This window comes from Pyrus communis, chromosome 6 (assembly GCF_963583255.1).
Source record: "Pyrus communis chromosome 6, drPyrComm1.1, whole genome shotgun sequence".
In the NCBI taxonomy this organism is placed as follows: Eukaryota; Viridiplantae; Streptophyta; class Magnoliopsida; order Rosales; family Rosaceae; genus Pyrus; species Pyrus communis.
The window spans coordinates 17,203,823-17,222,541 of record NC_084808.1 but is presented as its reverse complement, the minus strand read 5'-3'; the positions used below and the strand labels follow the sequence as shown (position 1 = coordinate 17,222,541).

General features: G+C 36.6%; 2 protein-coding genes across 2 annotated transcripts; both read right to left on the bottom strand.

Moving 5' to 3' along the window:
* Nucleotides 1-954: 954 nt before the first annotated feature.
* Nucleotides 955-5,487, bottom strand: LOC137736899 (disease resistance protein RPV1-like). Its single transcript, XM_068476214.1, has 5 exons — nucleotides 4,695-5,487; nucleotides 3,133-4,231; nucleotides 2,685-2,963; nucleotides 1,987-2,568; nucleotides 955-1,899 (listed from the first exon to the last, which is right to left on the bottom strand). Exons 1-5 carry the CDS (start codon nucleotides 5,192-5,194, stop codon nucleotides 1,261-1,263), a joined length of 3,099 nt encoding a protein of 1,032 aa, XP_068332315.1. The 5' UTR covers nucleotides 5,195-5,487; the 3' UTR covers nucleotides 955-1,260.
* Nucleotides 5,488-6,676: 1,189 nt separating this feature from the next.
* On the bottom strand, nucleotides 6,677-10,749 carry LOC137736900 (homocysteine S-methyltransferase 3-like). Its single transcript, XM_068476215.1, has 7 exons — nucleotides 10,461-10,749; nucleotides 9,007-9,063; nucleotides 8,695-8,885; nucleotides 8,374-8,503; nucleotides 7,970-8,173; nucleotides 7,806-7,877; nucleotides 6,677-7,063 (listed from the first exon to the last, which is right to left on the bottom strand). The coding sequence occupies exons 1-7, from the start codon at nucleotides 10,635-10,637 to the stop codon at nucleotides 6,893-6,895; spliced, it is 1,002 nt and encodes a 333-aa protein (XP_068332316.1). The 5' UTR covers nucleotides 10,638-10,749; the 3' UTR covers nucleotides 6,677-6,892.
* Nucleotides 10,750-18,719: the final 7,970 nt, after the last annotated feature.

Below are 18,719 nucleotides of genomic sequence, written 5' to 3'. Positions count from 1 at the left end.
CACCGAAGTTAATCTCTTGCTTGGAGTTTACATTTTTTGCACATGATGTGAAAAAGGAATAGGAATAGCAAAATAAATCATATGGTACAATATCATACTTCTGTCACTCCCTACAGCGGAGCTCGGGCGTTTTTGCTCGTTTATTTCTATACATATATATTTAATTATGGGTAAATTACATTTTACCACCTCAGGTTTGAGGTCTATTGCAACATCATACAACATCTTTAAAACATTTCACTTTCATACATCAATTACTATTTTATTTCAATATAATACATCCGTTATATTTTCTATCCATTAATCCGTTAAAAGCTGACGTGGCTGTCAAATTTGTGCTATGTGGCAAAAATAAATATATTTTTATGCATTATAATATTATAATATTTATCCTATTTAAAAATAAATAAATAAATAAATAGAGCCCAGAAATTGTCTTCCCCACCCATCACCTCCCTCTCCCATCCATCATCACCCACCCCCAAAAATCCCACCCGAACTCATACCCTTCTCCCATCTCCCATCACCCCTCCCAAAAGTCCGCTTCTCAGTCCTCTCCTCACTCACCATTTCTATTGCTTCTTCCTCCGCTCTTCTTCTTCTTTCTCTCTCTCTCTAGGAGATGAGCTTCTCTGTGAAGCTTCAAACCCTAACCCTAATCTCATGCACTCCTTTCTCTTCTTCTTCCTCTTCCTATCGCCGATCGATTTGTAGAGACACTCGCCGGCAGTCTCCAAGATAGGGGTGGGATGGGGTGGGTTTTTGGATGGGAGGGGAGGTAAAGAATGGAGGAGAGGGAGGTGGGTCGGGGGGGGGGGGGGAATAAGTTTCTGGGTTTTAGTTTTTTTTTTTTTTTTTTTAATAGGGTAAATATTATAATATTTTTAATGCATAAAAAATTATTTTTTTGCCATGTGGCACAAATTTGGCAGCCATTTCAACTCTTAATGAACCAATAGATGGAAAATGTAACGGATGTATTATATTGAAATAAAATAGTTCGTGAGGTATGAAAGTGAAATGCTTTGAAGATGTTGTATGATGTTGCAATAGATCTCAAACTTAAGATGGTAAAATGTAATTTACCCTATATTTAGCTTTGATTGTTGATACATATCCAACAAGGCCTTCATTCTGAGAGGGACAAACTACCACAGAAAGGTTGTCATTGTCGAAGTGGATGGTCACTACTCATGCTTCCTTCATTCTGAGAGGGACAAACTACCACAGAAAGGTTGTCATTGTCGAAGTGGATGGTCACTACTCATGCTTCTTTTTTCGAGGATGCATTGGTTCCTCAAATTTCTTCCTTTTCTGCGGACATACTTTCTCGTGATGGACATTGATATCATCCTGTTTCATGAGAACTATGGCTTCTTGATGATGTCCGACATTAATATTATCGATTTTCATAAAAAGTGAGGTTTTCTGTTCTCGCTGATAATTGTCGCCAACAGCCATGCCGTAGTCGAAATCATCCTGGTCGCATACTATGACTAAGCTAGCATTACAGATTCTCAACCAAACTGGTTGTGTGCCTCGCTTGAAGTAAAATCGAACTCTACACGTATGAGGGCGAAACCGAGCCTGGGTTTCCAAGATCCGTGCCTCAATCCCAGTACGTAGTGGAATATGCTTGATCCACAGATGAGTAGACGTTGTCTCTCTCGAACAAGAAGAAAACTCATAATTACGATTTAAGCACGCGTTACTGACAGATATAGTAACTCCAAAACGCCAAGCAATAGATTCATGTGGTGTTAATTCAAAAACAGCACAGAGCGCCAATCCCGCCTTCTCCAATTGGACGGTTGCAGGAATTTCAAAAGAAAATTCACATATACTCCCAGGGTATGCACAGTCCTCACCATAAGATGCACAGTCCTCACCATAAGATGCCTGTACCACAGTAGTACCAATGTTACCTATGTTAATTAATATCTAATCCCCTGTTTACCACAGAGAGAGAGAGAGAGAGAGAGAGACCTGATTCAGAGTTTGTATCTTATAAATAGGAAATTTCGAAAATCCTTCAAATGATTCACCATCATTCGCAATCAGCCAACGTATGTGTGGTGGAAGCTCTGGAATTTCTTGAAGCTTCTTGCAACAGCGCAGTTCAAGAACCTTGAGGTTTCGCAGCTCATAAATGCTGGATGGCAGAGTTGTAAGATACTCGCAGTTTGATAAATACAACTCTTCAACCCCAATGAGATACCCAATTGATGAGTGTAATTCTTTTATGGCAGTGCCTTCTAGATTCATATATCTTAAGGTTTCCATCATTCCCACAATCACTGGAAAATGCTCAAGCCTGAAGCAATTGCCAAGGTCAATAACTTCTAGAGATTTCAAGCTCATTCTTCTTGGAAATATCACGAGGTTAGAGCAGCTCCTAAGTCTCAACGCAACAAGTTTATCAAGGAATCCAACGGAAGGATGAACCTCAACTAAACTTGTGCAGTACTCCAGATTCAGAGCAACTAAGTTTGGGATTCCGGTTAAGTCAGGGATTTTCTCTAAGAATTCACAACGTTGAAAATTCATGTGTTTCAAATTTGGGAAGGCCTGCGCAATGAGAAAAAGAAGGGTTAGATAAAAGGAAGGATATAATCAAATAAACCTTTATAGAAATCTTCAGCCTAAACGTTTGAGAAAAATAGGGGATGAATACTTCAAAGTACCTTGAATCCCTCCCATAGTCGGGTTATGCAGCTTCGGGGCGTATCGAGCTTATAGAGTTTCTTTGGATGAAAATTTGATGGCAAAGATCGTAACGAACATTTAGGCCAATCAAGCCACCTCAACTCATTGGAGAGATAATCAAAGTCGCCAGAAAAGAGGGCATCGCAGTTCAGAAAGAATTTCAGATTTTTCATCTTTGAGAAGCTTTTAGCATTCAAGCAGATCTGATTATATGGTTCAGGCACCTTTACCATAATTCCTTTGACTGTATTTGTTCCCTGTTGCACGAAAAAAAATGTGTTAAGAAACCTGGTTATACTTTATCCAGTAAAATGTACGTTTTTTTCAAAATATATATATTTTGCTTAAGATTATAACAGGAAAGTAATAATCGGTATGGGCCTTGCTTGTACAATTGAATATCACAACATATAAATTTATACTTACAGTATTTTCAGTTAGCACACGATAAACATCCTCGTGGAACCACAATCTGCTACGCTTTCCAGGTTCATTTGGCGATTCTTGGCGAACTATTTCTTTACCCATTTCTTCTAGCAAGTCATGCATCAGAATCCGAGTTCCATCTATAGTTATGAGAGCCTTTTCTACAAGTAGTTGAATGCCAATCGTAGGGTTGAGGTCACAACATTGTAAAATTTCTGTTACGTAGGCTACATCATACCCTTTAAAGAAACATGCAATATCAAGGAAAACTTCTTTCACAAGAACTTCCAATCCAGAATAACTTATTTTAAGTACTTCATGTATCTGTTTGTTAGAAGCTCTTTTGTAACTATCTATTGTCCCTAGCCATTGATCTGCACTTCTGCCACACAAATGAGAACCCAAAACTATCAGAGCCAATGGGAGGCCTTGAACATAGTGTACTGCACATCTAGCGAGTTCCACATAACCATTTGGGGGTTGACTTGTTTTGAATGCATTCCAACTGAACAACTCAAGAGCTTTTTGATCATCTAATACCTTGACCTCGTATACAAAATGAACTTGATGAGCAGTCAGCAAATGCTTATCTCTTGTTGTTATGATAATTCTACTGCCTGATCCAAACCAATCAGACCCTCGAGCTAATTTGTTTAACTGTTCCAATTGGTCCACATCATCCAGAATTAAGAGAACCTTTTTATTGCCCAGCCTCTTCTTTATCAGCTCAACTCCTCTATCAACACTAGAGACCTTCAACCCTTTGCCCCTTAGAATTTCAGCTAGAAGAGTCTCTTGCAATTGGACTACGTCTCCACATGTCATTGAATTTTCTCTAACATTTGCCAAAAAACAACCACCATCAAACTTCGAGGCAATTGAATTATAAACAGCTTTCGCAATTGTTGTCTTGCCTATTCCACCAGTCCCCCATATCCCTACCATTCTAACACCTTCTCCCCCAACATCTAAGAACTTTTCCATTTCTTGTATGCAAGACTCTAGTCCAACTGGATATGTAGCAACATCCAAACATGTCTGGTGTAACACTTCACCAGAAATCTCCTCAACGATCATATGGATAAATTGAGATTCATGCCTGCCAATTTGAAAAAAAAAAATAAAAAAAAATATTTCATATATCAACGCTACACATTGAAAAACACACTACTTTACCCCAAAATTAGTTGACCACTTGACGCAGTCTCATTGTGTTAGTAAGCCTCAACCTTCGTTTTTTGTCTCCTTTTTACCTCACTGGTGATGTTACTACCTTCCTTTTAAATGTCCCTAAATTTGTCCTCCAAAAAATTGTGTTCGAAATTTTTTCCATAAAACAATATCCCATTTTATGTTTGGGCGACGATTTTCGCACACCCCATAATGAAATTGGTTTATGAGTGGTGAATATATTCGAAAGTTTTTTCATTTTTTAACAAACAAAAGGAAATTCTTTAGTAAAACAAATAATAAAACGGTAAACCGAAAGGGAAAACTGAAATATCCAAAAATATACAAAAAGGCCAGTAATCAGGCACTGGAGTGGTTAGTAATAAACGTACCCATCCAAGAAAGGCCACCCAGACAAGTTTGCTGCTTCTGAAAGAGCTTCCCTCCATCTGTGCACCTTCTCAATATCATCCTTGAATTTACGTTCATGTTGAGCAAGTGCCTCACCATAAGATCCTCGTTGGTTTCGTACATCCGACGGATCCACCTTGTAAAAAATTGGCCTAACCATTTGTTGTTTTGATTTTTTACACTCAAGGATCTTCTCGAGTTCATCCAAGCACCACTTGGACTCGGCATAATTTTCAGAGAATACGACTATAGAAATCCTTGAATCTTCAATTGCTCTGAGAAGAGATGCTGATATGTTTTCTCCTCTTCCGATCCCATCATCTATGAAGGTACTGATTCCCTTCTGACGCAAAGCGCTGTTCAAATGACCTGTAAAATTATTGCGCGTGTCCTCGCCTCTGAAACTCAGAAACACATCATAAGTGTATGGATTTGAGATAGAAAAAGAGGAAGAAGCTGCTTGATTGGCCAGACAAGCCATCTTGTTTGTCTGCAGGGCCAGATAACTAAGCGGCCAGAGAGTTGGGGATTGTACTCATTTCTGAAACTGTTCGTGTTGAGAAAAACTTTATTGGGGTTGACCCCGATAGTGCATCTCTCGCAAAAACACGAGACTCGGTATTTTGGTCTCACCAGATCTTACTGGTCCCACATGGTGTGAGAGCCTCCCTGCTCGGGCAGCGCTGTGGAAGTTTATCTCCTTGTAGGAAGCAGCTTCCTGCTGCCTGCAAATACAAATGTGAAGTCAAACGTGAGGACCCTTAAGGTTTGCTATTTCTTTGTTCCTGACGCGTTTTTCACACAAAGAGACAACAAGAAGTGGTCTTTCGCTCTTATCCAATTGACTTAATTTATACCGTCTCGCATGCGTGCGTGTGTGTCGAACGGTTCCCGGTCTTATATTTTGAACACAAACTTGACTATTACACAACAATGGCCCAAACCAACATAACTATTACACAAAGCAAAAGGGTAAAATCTTTTATTACCAACATAACTATTACACAACAATGGCCCAAACCAATTACACAAAGCAAACGTAACAACATACGTTCGAGCAGGAGATTAGGCCCAAAAACAGAAGCAAACCAAAAAAACCCTAGCCTTCTACTATTACAGCAGCTGCAACACCTCACGAACCGCACGAACCATCGACCCAACGGACGCCAGAAATCGAACCAAACAACGCCTCAAAGATGGATGGAAGGAAGACTCCATCATCCAGCAAAGAATCCCTCTCCGATCGCATCCACCAAGTAGAAGAAATCAAAGAAACCAGTGAGATATCCACAATCAACACTGCCAACAAAGATAGGCCGAGAGAAGGTGGTAGTGCGAACACCCAAGCCAGTGTGAACACCAAAACTCTACACACCTTCCCGATGGACCCCAAAAAATCGCGGTCAAAAGTGATTGCATACCGAATGGCAGAAAATGGATGAGGGATGTGAAGATGGAGGGAGAACATGGGATAGAGAAAAGAAAAGAGTTGATCTGAAGAAGATAGTTGAGCAGGATCAACGGCGTGTGGGGTGGAAAGACCATGCAGGTCGGAAAGGAGAGCGGGGGAAAGACAGTAATAGAAAGAAAGGAAGGAAAAAAACAAAAAGAAGTGACTGCCACCGACCCTGGCCAGAGCAAGGCCGCCGGCTGAACTGAAAGCCGGAAGAAGGAAGGGACAGCCTCACACAAGCGGTGGGAAAAGGTCTCACTGAAAGAGGACTCTCACCAACACGGAAGAGACACCTACGATTTGCATTGGATCCATGATAGAGAAACTTAGTTGTAATATGTGCATATCACATTTCTGTATCTCTTATTACGATGTCTTGTATCATTCTTTTCAAGATTTCATTGTTCCTTAGACTAAAACAGTTACTAACCACAGCCGACGCCGGTATAAAATAATTTCCGGAACATGTAAGAATGCGACAGAGTACGGACCCAAAACCTCAGAGAGAGAGTGCCACAAAATTCTACCCTTGAAATTAATAAACACTGTTATTTTGGAAAAACCTCACCATAACAAGCACTGTTATTGACTTATTCTGGAACAGACTCGCCATGGTGATATTTTTACTACTTCCTCGGAGTTGCAAAAGAAGCAAAGAAAAATGATACAAAGGTTTTTATTCTTAGCGCGGATTAGAAATATTTACACCAGTTTATGAGAACTCGGTTAAGCATCATCGTTAACGATGGAAGAAGACTTGTTGGAGAGAGCTTTAGATATGGCTCTGATGGTATTTGGAGTAGTCCTGCAGCAGCCTCCAAATAGAGAAGCCCCAGCCTCACACCACTTGTCTATGGCTATGTCTGCAAACTCTTCATCAACCACACCAGTCGATTTCTGCAATCGAAAAGTTCCATTCAAAATTTTTCAACAGACATCAACATTGTCATATCACATCCATGGATTAATTTAGCATCAAGATTTCATAACTTTTAACAAACGTTTGCTCCGAGGATGTTTTTAGGTGCCAGTAGATGTTGTAAAAGGTAGGGTACGTAATGTTCTATTGTCGGACGTGCTCATGTTCCTAGATTGTAACTTGGGCCACGTCTTCAAGCATCAAATTCAGTTTGACAACATAAGTTTTTTCCACATAACACAACTCTAGATTGATGCTTATTGCCTAATTTATGACATATGCATGCTAATTAATTTAATAGAAATTATACCATTAATTTGAAAGAAAAGAAAAACATATTTTATTTGGGAGGGATAACGAGTAAGGATCAACAGTTTAAGATCTAAAGTTTCATATTTTGAAAATCATGTGTTTCTTTTTCATAATGTTCTATTGTCAAACTTATGTTGTCAGACAAGTGATTATGTTGGAAGATTATAATTTGGACTATGCGTTCAAGCAAGAATTAACGTAACTCATGTTGCAGATAATTCACGATCTAGCAACATATGTAATTTTTTGTGAATAGTAACCTCAGATGGTCGTATTGATGCCTACGTGACATATATATGGTCATCTACTTGATGCAATACCATTTGAAAGCAAAGCAAACAAATTTTATTTTAGGAGGGTTAGTGTTAGAAAATGGAAAGTAACAACATATATAGAAGGGAAACTCACCACCCATTGCTTGGTCTGACCATCATAAGCCTCACCACTGTTAGGGTATATCACTATTGGTTTGTTTGTAACCTGCCAGGTAGATAGGTAAGGAACATTATATAAGATGGTTTTATGGGCAAATTAAGTATTTTAAATTACTCATAACTTGGTCGAAGATTTACATTCCGAATAGATGAAACCAGTCCGTAGATAAATCTAGGAGGTGTGCAGTTGATTCCAACAGCAACAACGTTCTTGCATGAATCTGCAATGGAGGCACATTCTAACATGGAATCCCCGCTGACCACATTGATTCCATCCTTCGAAGCGAAGGAAAACCAGGCTGGAATTTCTATTCCTTCTTCATCAAGAAGCTCAGCATATGCCTGCATCACATTTAAGCAAGGAATATTTAGCCAAAATCCAGACTGGAACTGCTGATACCAACAGATCCACATACATATTGTGGACAAATTGCAAATGAGAGTGCAATGGGGCATGATGCCTAAAGAATATGAATTGATTCAATGAATTGTAACTAAATAAAAGTAATTTGTCCGATTGCCTCAAGGGAAATATCAACTACCTTTGCTTCTATCTTATTTGGAATCGTCTCAAATGCGATCAGATCAGCACCAGAATTGGCCAGAATCTGTACCCTTTCCCTGTGGAAATCCTTCAATGTTTCTACAGTTATCGCATCTCCATAGTTCCCACTGCGAAGGAAAACAGAATAATCAAGCCAAAGAAAATGAACTAAAATCAAGATCAGTAATGCTCATATAAACAATGTACATGAAGAAACTGCAGGCAGAGTTCTAATTATTTACCATTGATCAGAAAGTTATCACTAGTCACCTTAGTAATATATTTGTGTCAATGAGTGGAAAATGAGTTCACTAGTTACCTATATTCGGAACCATCAGCCAAGTAAGCGCCATAGCTGCCGATAGATGCTGCAACCAGAACTGGACGTCTTGATTGAAACTTATCATAGTAAATTTCACGCGCCTCAATTGCAATTTCAACACTTTTCCTGAGCAAATCTTTGGCTTCTTCCTTAGAGAAACCTTTGGCCTCAAAGCCCTGAATGGTGGCCTGTATCAAACATAAATTATAACTCCTCAAACTTTAATTAATTTAAAAAAAACTAAAATAAAAAAACACAACCTATATACGTTGAGATCATGTGGTGGGAAGGATGAACAAAATTAAATACCTGATAAGATGCTGTTAGTATGATGTTTGCACCGGCATCAAGGTAGTCCAAGTGTACCTATATTTTTTTCCCAACCAAGTTAAAAGAGGAAAACAAACAATTGAGGTTATGTTTTAATTTGTCTTCTTTGTTGTATTTAGCAAGTGTGTAAGTTTAAAACACGACGCGGTGATGATATGAGACTGTGTCCAAAGTATGACACGATTCCTCAAACTTACGCAATTACATGACGAGGGATGTAGAAACAGAAGAGCGTCGAACTTATTAAAGGTAAGTTAGTCCACGAGAAGTATGATGACAAAACCAAGATGCTAACACGAGAATAAGTTTTGGTGCATAATCAATAAACTAAGGTGTAATGACACAAACTCAAGTTTTGGTCTAAAAACTAAAAATTAAGGTATAATGCCAGAATAAGAACCTAATTAATTAAAGTATGATGAGCTGTTCTGAAAATTCCCATACCAGAATAAGAACCTAATTAATTAAAGTATGACGATGTGTTTTAAAAAATTTCGCTTAGGTAACGTTAAACGGTTTATCACTGTTCCGATTAACTTCTAAGTATTAAAAAATTAAAAAATAACGTCTAAAACTCCTTAGATATCCACCTAATTCTTCCTGGTACCCGTCTAGCCCGTCTAATCAACTGCCCATGTCTCTACTGTTATTTAGACAGAAAGTTGATAGGTTTCCTTATGGACCAATGTTTTTTTTTATTCATTGTTGTGCAGGAGTCCTGAAAATCATGGCGTGAGTTCATCAGAAGACGAGCTGAAATGTTTTGTGGTTCGCCACGTTGCTGTCAGAAGCTGATGTGGTTCACTTACTAAATCTCTATTTTATTATTTTTAAGCATCAAGAAATTACTTTAACTTATCTTAAAAAATGTCATTTTGCATTCAGAAGACCAAAATATCCTCTTGCTCTTAGTAAATAACAAAGGGCTTGATATATCAAACACACATCACCAACAATACACATTTCACTTCATTTATGCTCCCAAAAATATGTACACACAAAAAATAAGCAATGACAAAGAATTTTGCATATACAAAATGAAATAAAAACTAATGTGAAAATTTTGAGTTTTAAGATAAGGAAAAAATAAAGGGTAAAGTGAATAGTACCAAGTTTAATTTTTTACTGTAAAAATATGATTTTTCGTTAAAATGAACAGTAACGTAGGTTTTTCGTTAAAACTCCCTAAAATGAATTTGACCATTTTTTTTCAATTTTTTTTCTTTTATGTGTTAATTAAACTATGAAAAAAAAATTCGCACTTATTTTTCGCATGAACTACAATTTACATGTTTAGTTTAAATTAAATAAATCAAAGAAAATCGTCAAAACAAAACAAAAAAGGAAATCGAAAGTCTTTAAAGCAAAATATAAAAGAAAAAGATAACAATCAAGCGTAACCGATCGAATAACAGATGAAGTACCGTACGTACCCTTCTAACAAGGTGAGGGGAAGTGATAAGGCATTTGGCGCTCCAAAGAGGGTCGTTGAGGTCAGCTCCATGCCGTTCAAGCTCTGTAGCAAAACCGCCGTCAAGGACAGCATAGCCACCACACTTTTCCAGGAAACCAGACAGGAACGACGACGTTTCCTCGCTTCCTAAATCCATAGTGCTATAGGTGTGCTGTAGTTGTAGGGGTAGCAGGAGGTCTCTGTGTATTTTCTGTTTTTGTAACTGAAGCGGCGTCTTGAATAATGGATGTGGCCACCCTCCTCAAGTTGATGCATTTTGTAGAGGGAAGACAATGATGTGGATTTACAATTATACCCCCTTCACGTTGCTTAAAAACATTTTTTGTGTATAAATTTTTTTTCCATATTCGTTCTAATCTCTACATTGTTTTATTTTATTGGGTATATGACCTTACAACCGTGACTCTCTGGTATTCCTTAATTAAAACAATGTGAGTGGATTGCCTTAATTAAAACAATAAGATTTACAAAATAAGAATGAGATCATGTATAATTATCAAATTGGTAACAAAATACCAATGAAAAAAATAGTTTTTTTATTTTTTTTGTTAAACTGTTCCAACTGCGTATTTGAGCCAAAATTGACTACGAAGGATTTAAGTTGCATTTTGATGGCAATATATGTTTTGTTAGACTTATTTTCCAAAGTCGGATTTGAGCCAAACCAATTTTCAATGATTTAATTCGCATTCTAATAGCAATATGTTATTTTAAATCTACGTTGAGGGACTAACAAGGTGTAATCAACAAAGGCATAAATTCACGCTTTACATGAATCAAGCAAAGAACATTTTGTAATATATGATTTTTTTTTTTTTATAACGATATATTTACACTAAAAAATAATTAAATCCAGACATAGTCTAATTAACACATTAATTAATCAACTCTAACGTACGTTGTGATATTTTTCTTTTTTGCTAAACCATACATTGTGATATTTCCCCAAAATAAGGAATAGGCACTATATGGCCAAACGTATGGGGGTCACTAAAGGACAACCCAAAAACTAAACAAGTAAACATTTGTTCTTATCACCAACTCATCAAAGTCACATTTCGTGTTGAAATTTCATATGAATAAAGCACGCACTAACACCACGTATGTGGTTCCTGTCTGAAATTTATACCAAACAAATATCTAATGTGCAAGTAATTGTGTTTCATTGGAGCGCATGAAAGTTGTGATCCATAATGGGGTCTTGTATGAATGTGATTGAACTGAACAAGTTTTCTAGGCTCTAGGCCATTCGATACTTGACATTTCTCAAATATTTCTTCTCCTTTGATAATCATTTCAATTTTTACCTTTTAATTTTAATTTTCTAGTTTTGGTTTTTATTTAGACAAAAAACCAAAACTTATTCGTCTAGCAAGTGGTCCTTATCACAGTGGTGGAAATGTTTTGAGTCCTTACTAACGGCATGGGTTCGAACCCTGTCGGTAACTAATCTAACCTCTAATCTCACAAAATCTATCGTTTGACAAAATAAAAAATAAAAAAGTAAAAAAATAAAAAACTTATTTGTTCACTATTTTCCGTTTAAACTTGTTTGATAACGTTTACATTCTTTTGAAGAAGAAAAAAATTAGAATCAAGATGCATGTCGGTTTGATAACCACGGGTTTTGGTCTTTGGTATATGGTTTGTGATTTTTTAGATTTTAGTTTTCACTTTTATGGTATGAAAGAACAATGGGTGAAAACAAAATCTGAAAACAAATTCAAATACCTTTTGATTTTGGTTTTAGTTTTTAGCTATTTTTATATATTTTTTCTACATCTCTCCACAATGATTTCTCCAATCTTCTTTATTTAAACTCATGTAACATATTTTTACATCCAACTTAGTCTTTGCACCCATTTGATTTTTAACTAAACTATTAATATCTCTTTAAACCCAATTTAATACCTAAAATACCCCTATAAACCCAATTCAATATGTGGATTTATTTTTACACCCATTTGATTTTTAACTCTATCTTTACGCCATTTGGAAATGGACACTGAGAATTAGGATGTGAATTCAGCCATGGCTGACAACAAGACTGACATTTCTATAGATGTTGACAATATTTTGAAATCTTCTCTAGGCATGATTCTTAGACAAATCCTGCATAGACATCAAACTCTTATAATTGACCCCTTCAATGGCTTCCGCAAAAGCATTCTTCTTAACATCATTATATATTTCCTCTCCTTGCTTGATTTATAGTTGAATATAGGTTATGCATTGTGTCTTGAAAGCGAATCATCTGATTAGGTTCCATGGTGATCTGAAGAGTATATGTTGAATCTAATATTATTCTCATAGGAAGCCCTTGCTCAATGTCTCATGGTACTCTCGGAAGGATTTGTTTACCCTGTGCAATTTATAAAGGTAAGAAATGTTATATGTTTTTGTCATGGTACCGAAGAACAAACTAGGATATAAATTGCACGAGGAAAGAGGATAAAAGCTCTAGAGAGAAGTTGCGTAAGTATTTCAATTGTGTGCAGTTGTAAATTGAAATAAATCAATCTGTTTGTCTAAAAAAAACTTCAAAATCATACATTGGTTGGAGGATTCAAAACTTTATAATCACCATCCATAACAAAAACTTGTTTTTCTCTATGAGAACTATTAGGGTTTTAGCCAAAATAAAGTAGGATAAACAAAGAATGATCGTAGGGTTTAAGTATAGTGTTAGGGTTTATTGATAAATTTGAGTTTTATTATTAATTTTATTTTTTACTTTATAGTAATTATGCAATAAGGTAAAATAAACAATTAACATTTAAAATTTAAGTTGGGTGTAGAAATAGGTTACATAGGTTTAAATAAAACTTACCCTCATTTTTTTCATATCTTAAGCATAAAAATATAAAAACTAGAGAGTAAAAATCAACTGGCCATCAAAATAATCCTACTTTTATGAGTTTTCAAAATTTAACTCGACGAACACTAAACAACTTAATCCAGATCAAGCTCAAAACTGGGAATTAATTTATATCATCTTGCACGTCATAATAAACGTGACATATATGGAAACGAGTATAGATGCAGCACAATTTTTTTTTTTTTTTGGAGTTTTAACGAAAAGTTGCGGTATTGTTCACTTTAATGAAAAACTACATTTTTACACTAAAAAGTCAATTCTAGTACTATTCACTTTACCCTTTATTTTGTTCTTATCATTAAAACTCAAAGTTTTCAAGCTTTTTTTGTCACATCCCGGCCCAAGCCCCCACCACATCTCGGGCTCGACTCTGCCGTAGCACGATATTGTCCAATTTGGGCCCCGACCACGCCTTCACGGTTTTGTCTTTGGGAACTCACACGAGAACTTCTCAATGGGTCACCCATCATGAGATTGCTCTCACGCAAACTCGCTTAACTTCGAAATTCTGATGGAACTCCAAGTCAGTGAGCTCCCAAAAGGCCTCATGCTAGAGAGAGATGGGAATATACATACAAGGCTTACAGGATCCACTCTCCTGGACGATGTGGGATCTTACAATCCACCCCCTTAGAGGCCCGATATCCTCGTCGGCACACTTCCAGCCAGGGATTGGCTCTGATACCAAATTGATACATCCAGGCCCGGGCCCCCACCACATCCTGGGCTCGACTCCGCCGTAGTACGATATGGTCCGTTTTGGGCCCCGACCACGCCCTCACGGTTTTGTTTTTGAAAACTCACACGAGAACTTCCTAGTGGATCACCCATCACGGGATTGCTCTCGCGCGAACTCGCTTAACTTCGGAGTTCCGATGGAATCCAAAGCCAGCTAGCTCCCAAAAAGCCTCGTGCTAGGGAGAGATGGGAATATACATATAAGGCTTACAGGATTCACTCCCCTAAATAATGTGGGATCTTACACTTTTCATTAGTTTTCATTTTATTTTTTTGAAGGTGATGAAGCACAAAATTTAAACTGCATATTATTGTAGTACTTTTTTTATATGTGATTTTGCACATCATTCCTTTAACTTGCACTCTGAGATTTTGCACATGGTCCCTTTAACTTGTACCAAATCACACAACTCTAACAATGTATAATGTTAGAAAAATTAAATTTATAAACAAAATTTTATAAAGAAAATAACATAAAAAATAATAATCAAATTATTATTTACTTATTAATAAATATACTCATTTTTATTGGAACGTACATAAAGTGATGTTATTGTCGAATTATTCAAATTAATAATACTGCCACTTCCTTGCTTCTTTCTTTTAAAATTTGATATCCCTTTTTTCCATAATTGTTGTTGATATCCACAACGAGTAGCGGTCCACTAAATTCAAAGGTCTAATCACCAGCTGAAAGTTGAATTTGGGATTTCGGACTCACTTGTTAATTAACATATTCCCTTAATATATTTTTGAAAAATATTAATAATGTTGTCACCTTAGGCTATAACCGAAGGCTGGTCAGAAAGTTCGTTTTAACCTTATGGCCTTTCAAGAAATTAATATTTTAATGAACAATGCATGACCATATTCTTTACTATCTTCAACCAAGGGCCAAAGGGTCATAGAGCTCATTTTAGCTCTGTCACAAAAAACCGTCTCAAACCGAGGGTCAAAGGGCTATAGTATGGAATGTGAAGAATTAAAATAAAATGAGGTAAGATAATATGGAATAGTGAAAAATATGTGAGAAATGGTGTAGGAAAAAAATTAGAAATTAAAAAAAAAAAGTCCAAAAAAAAAAAACCTAAACCCTAAACCCCAAAGTGGGCTGGCAATGGAAAAGGGAAAAAAAAAGGGGTGGGCTAAGTAAAAGAACAAAAACAAAAAAAAAATTGAAATTGGGCTAGCCAGCGGGCTGGCTGGCTGGCTGAAAGTGGTCAGCCGGTTGGCCTTTTGACCTTTTCAGATTCCGTGGGGCTCACAAGCCCTCTGGCCTAACCTTCGGTTGAAGACAGTTTTCGTACGTTTTTCGGCCCTCTGACCCTCTAGCCCCTTCGGTTGAAGATGGCCTTATATTTTTGTTAATTAACTCACTCTCTTAAAGTGACCCTTATTAACTCTTCATATATTATTTGTCAATTATAATAACAACATTATAAAACAGTGTGACAAAAATATGAAATGTCAGAAAGTTCATAGAGAGCCTTACTTTTAAGATAGTTCCCTTAGCATTTCTCTATTATTTTTGGTCAATTGTTCCCTCTATATTTTGCGCACAAACAAATTTGGGAACCATTTTTTCGAATTTTCTATAATAATTAAAAATAAAAGTTTCAAGAGGTCGGGTACAATATTATTTGGCCAATTTTTTTTTGTAGTCTCTGTGGTGAAAAGCCACTTTCAAAGTCATTCTTGTGGTGAAAATGTTATTAATTAAACCCTCATGGTGAACTCTGCTAGCAATTGAGGTCCAAACTCAAACTGTTAAACAAATGCACGTGACTATCACATGAAGGGTTAAATTTGTCATTTCAATCTAAATTATATCTTATGTCATGGACATCTAGTATGACTTAAGTATTGCTTGATATTCATGAAGTTATGGCATAAGCTTGTTCTTCTTGTGAGTTAAAAAGTTGACATTTAATTCCAGTACACGAAGACAACTGAAACAAGTGAAAAAGGGAAATAAGCTGACATCAACCATTTTCCAAACGAAAGACCAACTTCATCATTTCTCATAACATAATATGTTTTCCACACTAACAACAAAAGCATATGTCCAAAAAAAAAAAAAAAAAAAAAAAAGACAAAAGCATGTCTTCCAAAATATAATACGGTTCATCATTACAAAAAGTCACCGAAAAAAAGACTTCCACAAAATAGACAAATAATCCAGTTTCTCACAAAATAAAATCAACTCCCTCCTCTCCATTATATCTTTTGCAAGGTAGGGTGCTTTTTTATCTGTCGATGTTGCTTCTTGTTCATTGGGGCCTTTCTAGAAGGTCGCCAAGGTTATCGGTAGAGTTAGATGATGTTGCAGAGGTCATGCCGTTGAAGGCAATCCAATCGGTGGAGTTGAACTTTCTGCAATTTCTACAGTTGTTTGCCTTCTACACTATTATATTTGTACAATAATGTAATTTAAATTGAAATGACGAATTTGACCCTTCACGTAATAGTCACGTGAGTTTGTTTTTGAAATATCAACAAAAGTTTGGGTTTAGACCTCAATTGCTAACATACCTCATCACGGAAGTTTAATTAACAACTTTTTCACCATGAGGATGACATTGAAAATAACATGTCTCCACAAGGACCATGAAAAAAATTTGGCAATATTATTTCCAATTTCTATGCATGCATACAGTCCATTTAACGTCCACATTCTTCATGGGTGAAAGTAATAGATAAGGTGAAGGTGGAGCGGTAGAGGCTGCAGTATATGGAGAATGACAATGATTTAACTTGGCGCAAGTGGTGTCACCACTACTCCCAAAAGGTTACGGTGAATCCATATAATAATCGATTAGGCAAATTAAAGAACGTCATATCATATCAGATAGAGATTATCTTGTTATCAAGTTTTTGTGGCATTGCCGACATTATCAAGATAAAAGGGTATTTTATAAAATAAAATAAAAAATCATATAACGTCCGATCCGAAAGTAAAAGGTTTGGTTTGTTTCGGATTTACCAACTGTTCAATATTTGGGAACCAGTTCAACTCATGACGGAACCAGTTTTTACTAAACAGATCAATTTGTGTGGTGACCGAATTCAATGAATCGACGGGCCGCCTCAAGCCGTGCATTTGTGCCTTAGGCATTACAAGGACATTTGGTTCCAAGTCCCACTTCCACCAGTACCTACAGGAATCAAGAAAGCAATACTGCAGCCTGCAGGAGACAAGTGAAGTGGGGATCCTCCTCATGATCCATTACAAAACAAATTGTCATGGAGTGAGTCTAGGTTCATCATGCAAACAAAACATGTTCACATTATTCGTTTAATGAACAAAAGTTTGTTGATCAACAAATGGGATTTCCCTTTCCACAATTTTAGCCACAAAAATCACATATGACAATACCATTTCTATACAACACTACTGTAGTATTATTTAAACCTTTTAGGTAGATTGGCGCTAACCATACATTATCAAAGATATCAAACACGCATAAGTATCCAAGTTTCATTCTTTACTTCATAAATCCACACAATATCTCCACTAAACATAATTCTAAATTTTCATTTTCTTTTCCTCAACTCTTCCACCTACTCACATATATATGAATCACATCAAGTTCCAAAAACCTGTAATCTCATGTTTTCGGTGGTGGTGGAAGTGATTGTTTCCGATTGTAATCTGATATGTTGATTAGAGCATCCAATTTCATGTGGAATTTGTGCTGGATTTGCGCTTACTTTTTGCGGTTTTATGGTAATTTGCTTGCCGTGTAGCTTGCCAATTTACTTTGTGTTTGAGAGGATAAATTTCTTCTGTGTTCCTAGATACTTTCTACTGTTGTGGCTTTGAAATCAAGAGTAGAGAATCCACCCTGCAATTTTTGAAAGTGTAGAGTAGGATAAGTTGCTAGCATGGAGACCCCACAACACAACCCACTCATAAATATTCTAAACTCTCGTCCAAAATCGAAACTCTCTCCAATTTCACACGAAAATGTAAACTTGAACGACAATTACTACAATTTGAAGCAAAATTCAAGCTACCAATACTCCAATTCAACAACTAGCAATAATACCAATATTCCCAACAGAGAGAAAAAAAAACACAAAACAATGGAACCCCAAATAAAAAATACAACACTTTGCAGAGAAAAATAGCAGCTTTACCTCCCTCCAATAACAGTAATCGGAAGCTCAGCACTTACATTTGTTGGGTGGCAGCGATGATTCCATAGAGAAAGCTGAGCTCCCATCCCACGCCTATGCACTTGGTTAGACTGTTACTCACGAAAGGGAGTGAAGTCTAACTGAACCTGCATAGGCCATCCGGTCAACACTCGGTTAATGTTAATTGTAAATCCCATTCTAGCAATCAAGTAAAAAAGTTCGTATTTGAATAGCCAAGCGTATTTACACATTATATTCCTCTCTTTGGTCCAATGCTTTGCAGACAATCCAACATTTCTTCTCTTGGTACATACATTTTTTGGACTGTTTATGTATCTACGCTTTTAACGATATTTTGGTAGAATTGAGAAAGAAAAAAGATAGATACACATGTTTTGAGTGTGTATGCTGTATTCCTACGTCGTCCTTCTGAACCTACTGACTAAAACAAAAGTAAAGCAA

Excerpts from the sequence above, each read along its gene's own strand:
- LOC137736900 (XM_068476215.1), bottom strand. The coding sequence starts at position 10,637 with ATGGATTTAGGAAGCGAGGAAACGTCGTCGTTCCTGTCTGGTTTCCTG. Across the intron at positions 8,504-8,694 it reads GCTGATGGTTCCGAATATAG|TGGGAACTATGGAGATGCGA; the intron begins GTAACTAGTGAA and ends TTTCCTTCGCAG. Across the intron at positions 7,064-7,805 it reads GTCAGACCAAGCAATGGGTG|AAATCGACTGGTGTGGTTGA; the intron begins GTGAGTTTCCCT and ends TTTCGATTGCAG.
- LOC137736899 (XM_068476214.1), bottom strand. The coding sequence starts at position 5,194 with ATGGCTTGTCTGGCCAATCAAGCAGCTTCTTCCTCTTTTTCTATCTCA. Across the intron at positions 4,232-4,694 it reads GGGTGGCCTTTCTTGGATGG|GCATGAATCTCAATTTATCC; the intron begins GTACGTTTATTA and ends TCAAATTGGCAG. Across the intron at positions 2,569-2,684 it reads GACTATGGGAGGGATTCAAG|GCCTTCCCAAATTTGAAACA; the intron begins GTACTTTGAAGT and ends CTCATTGCGCAG.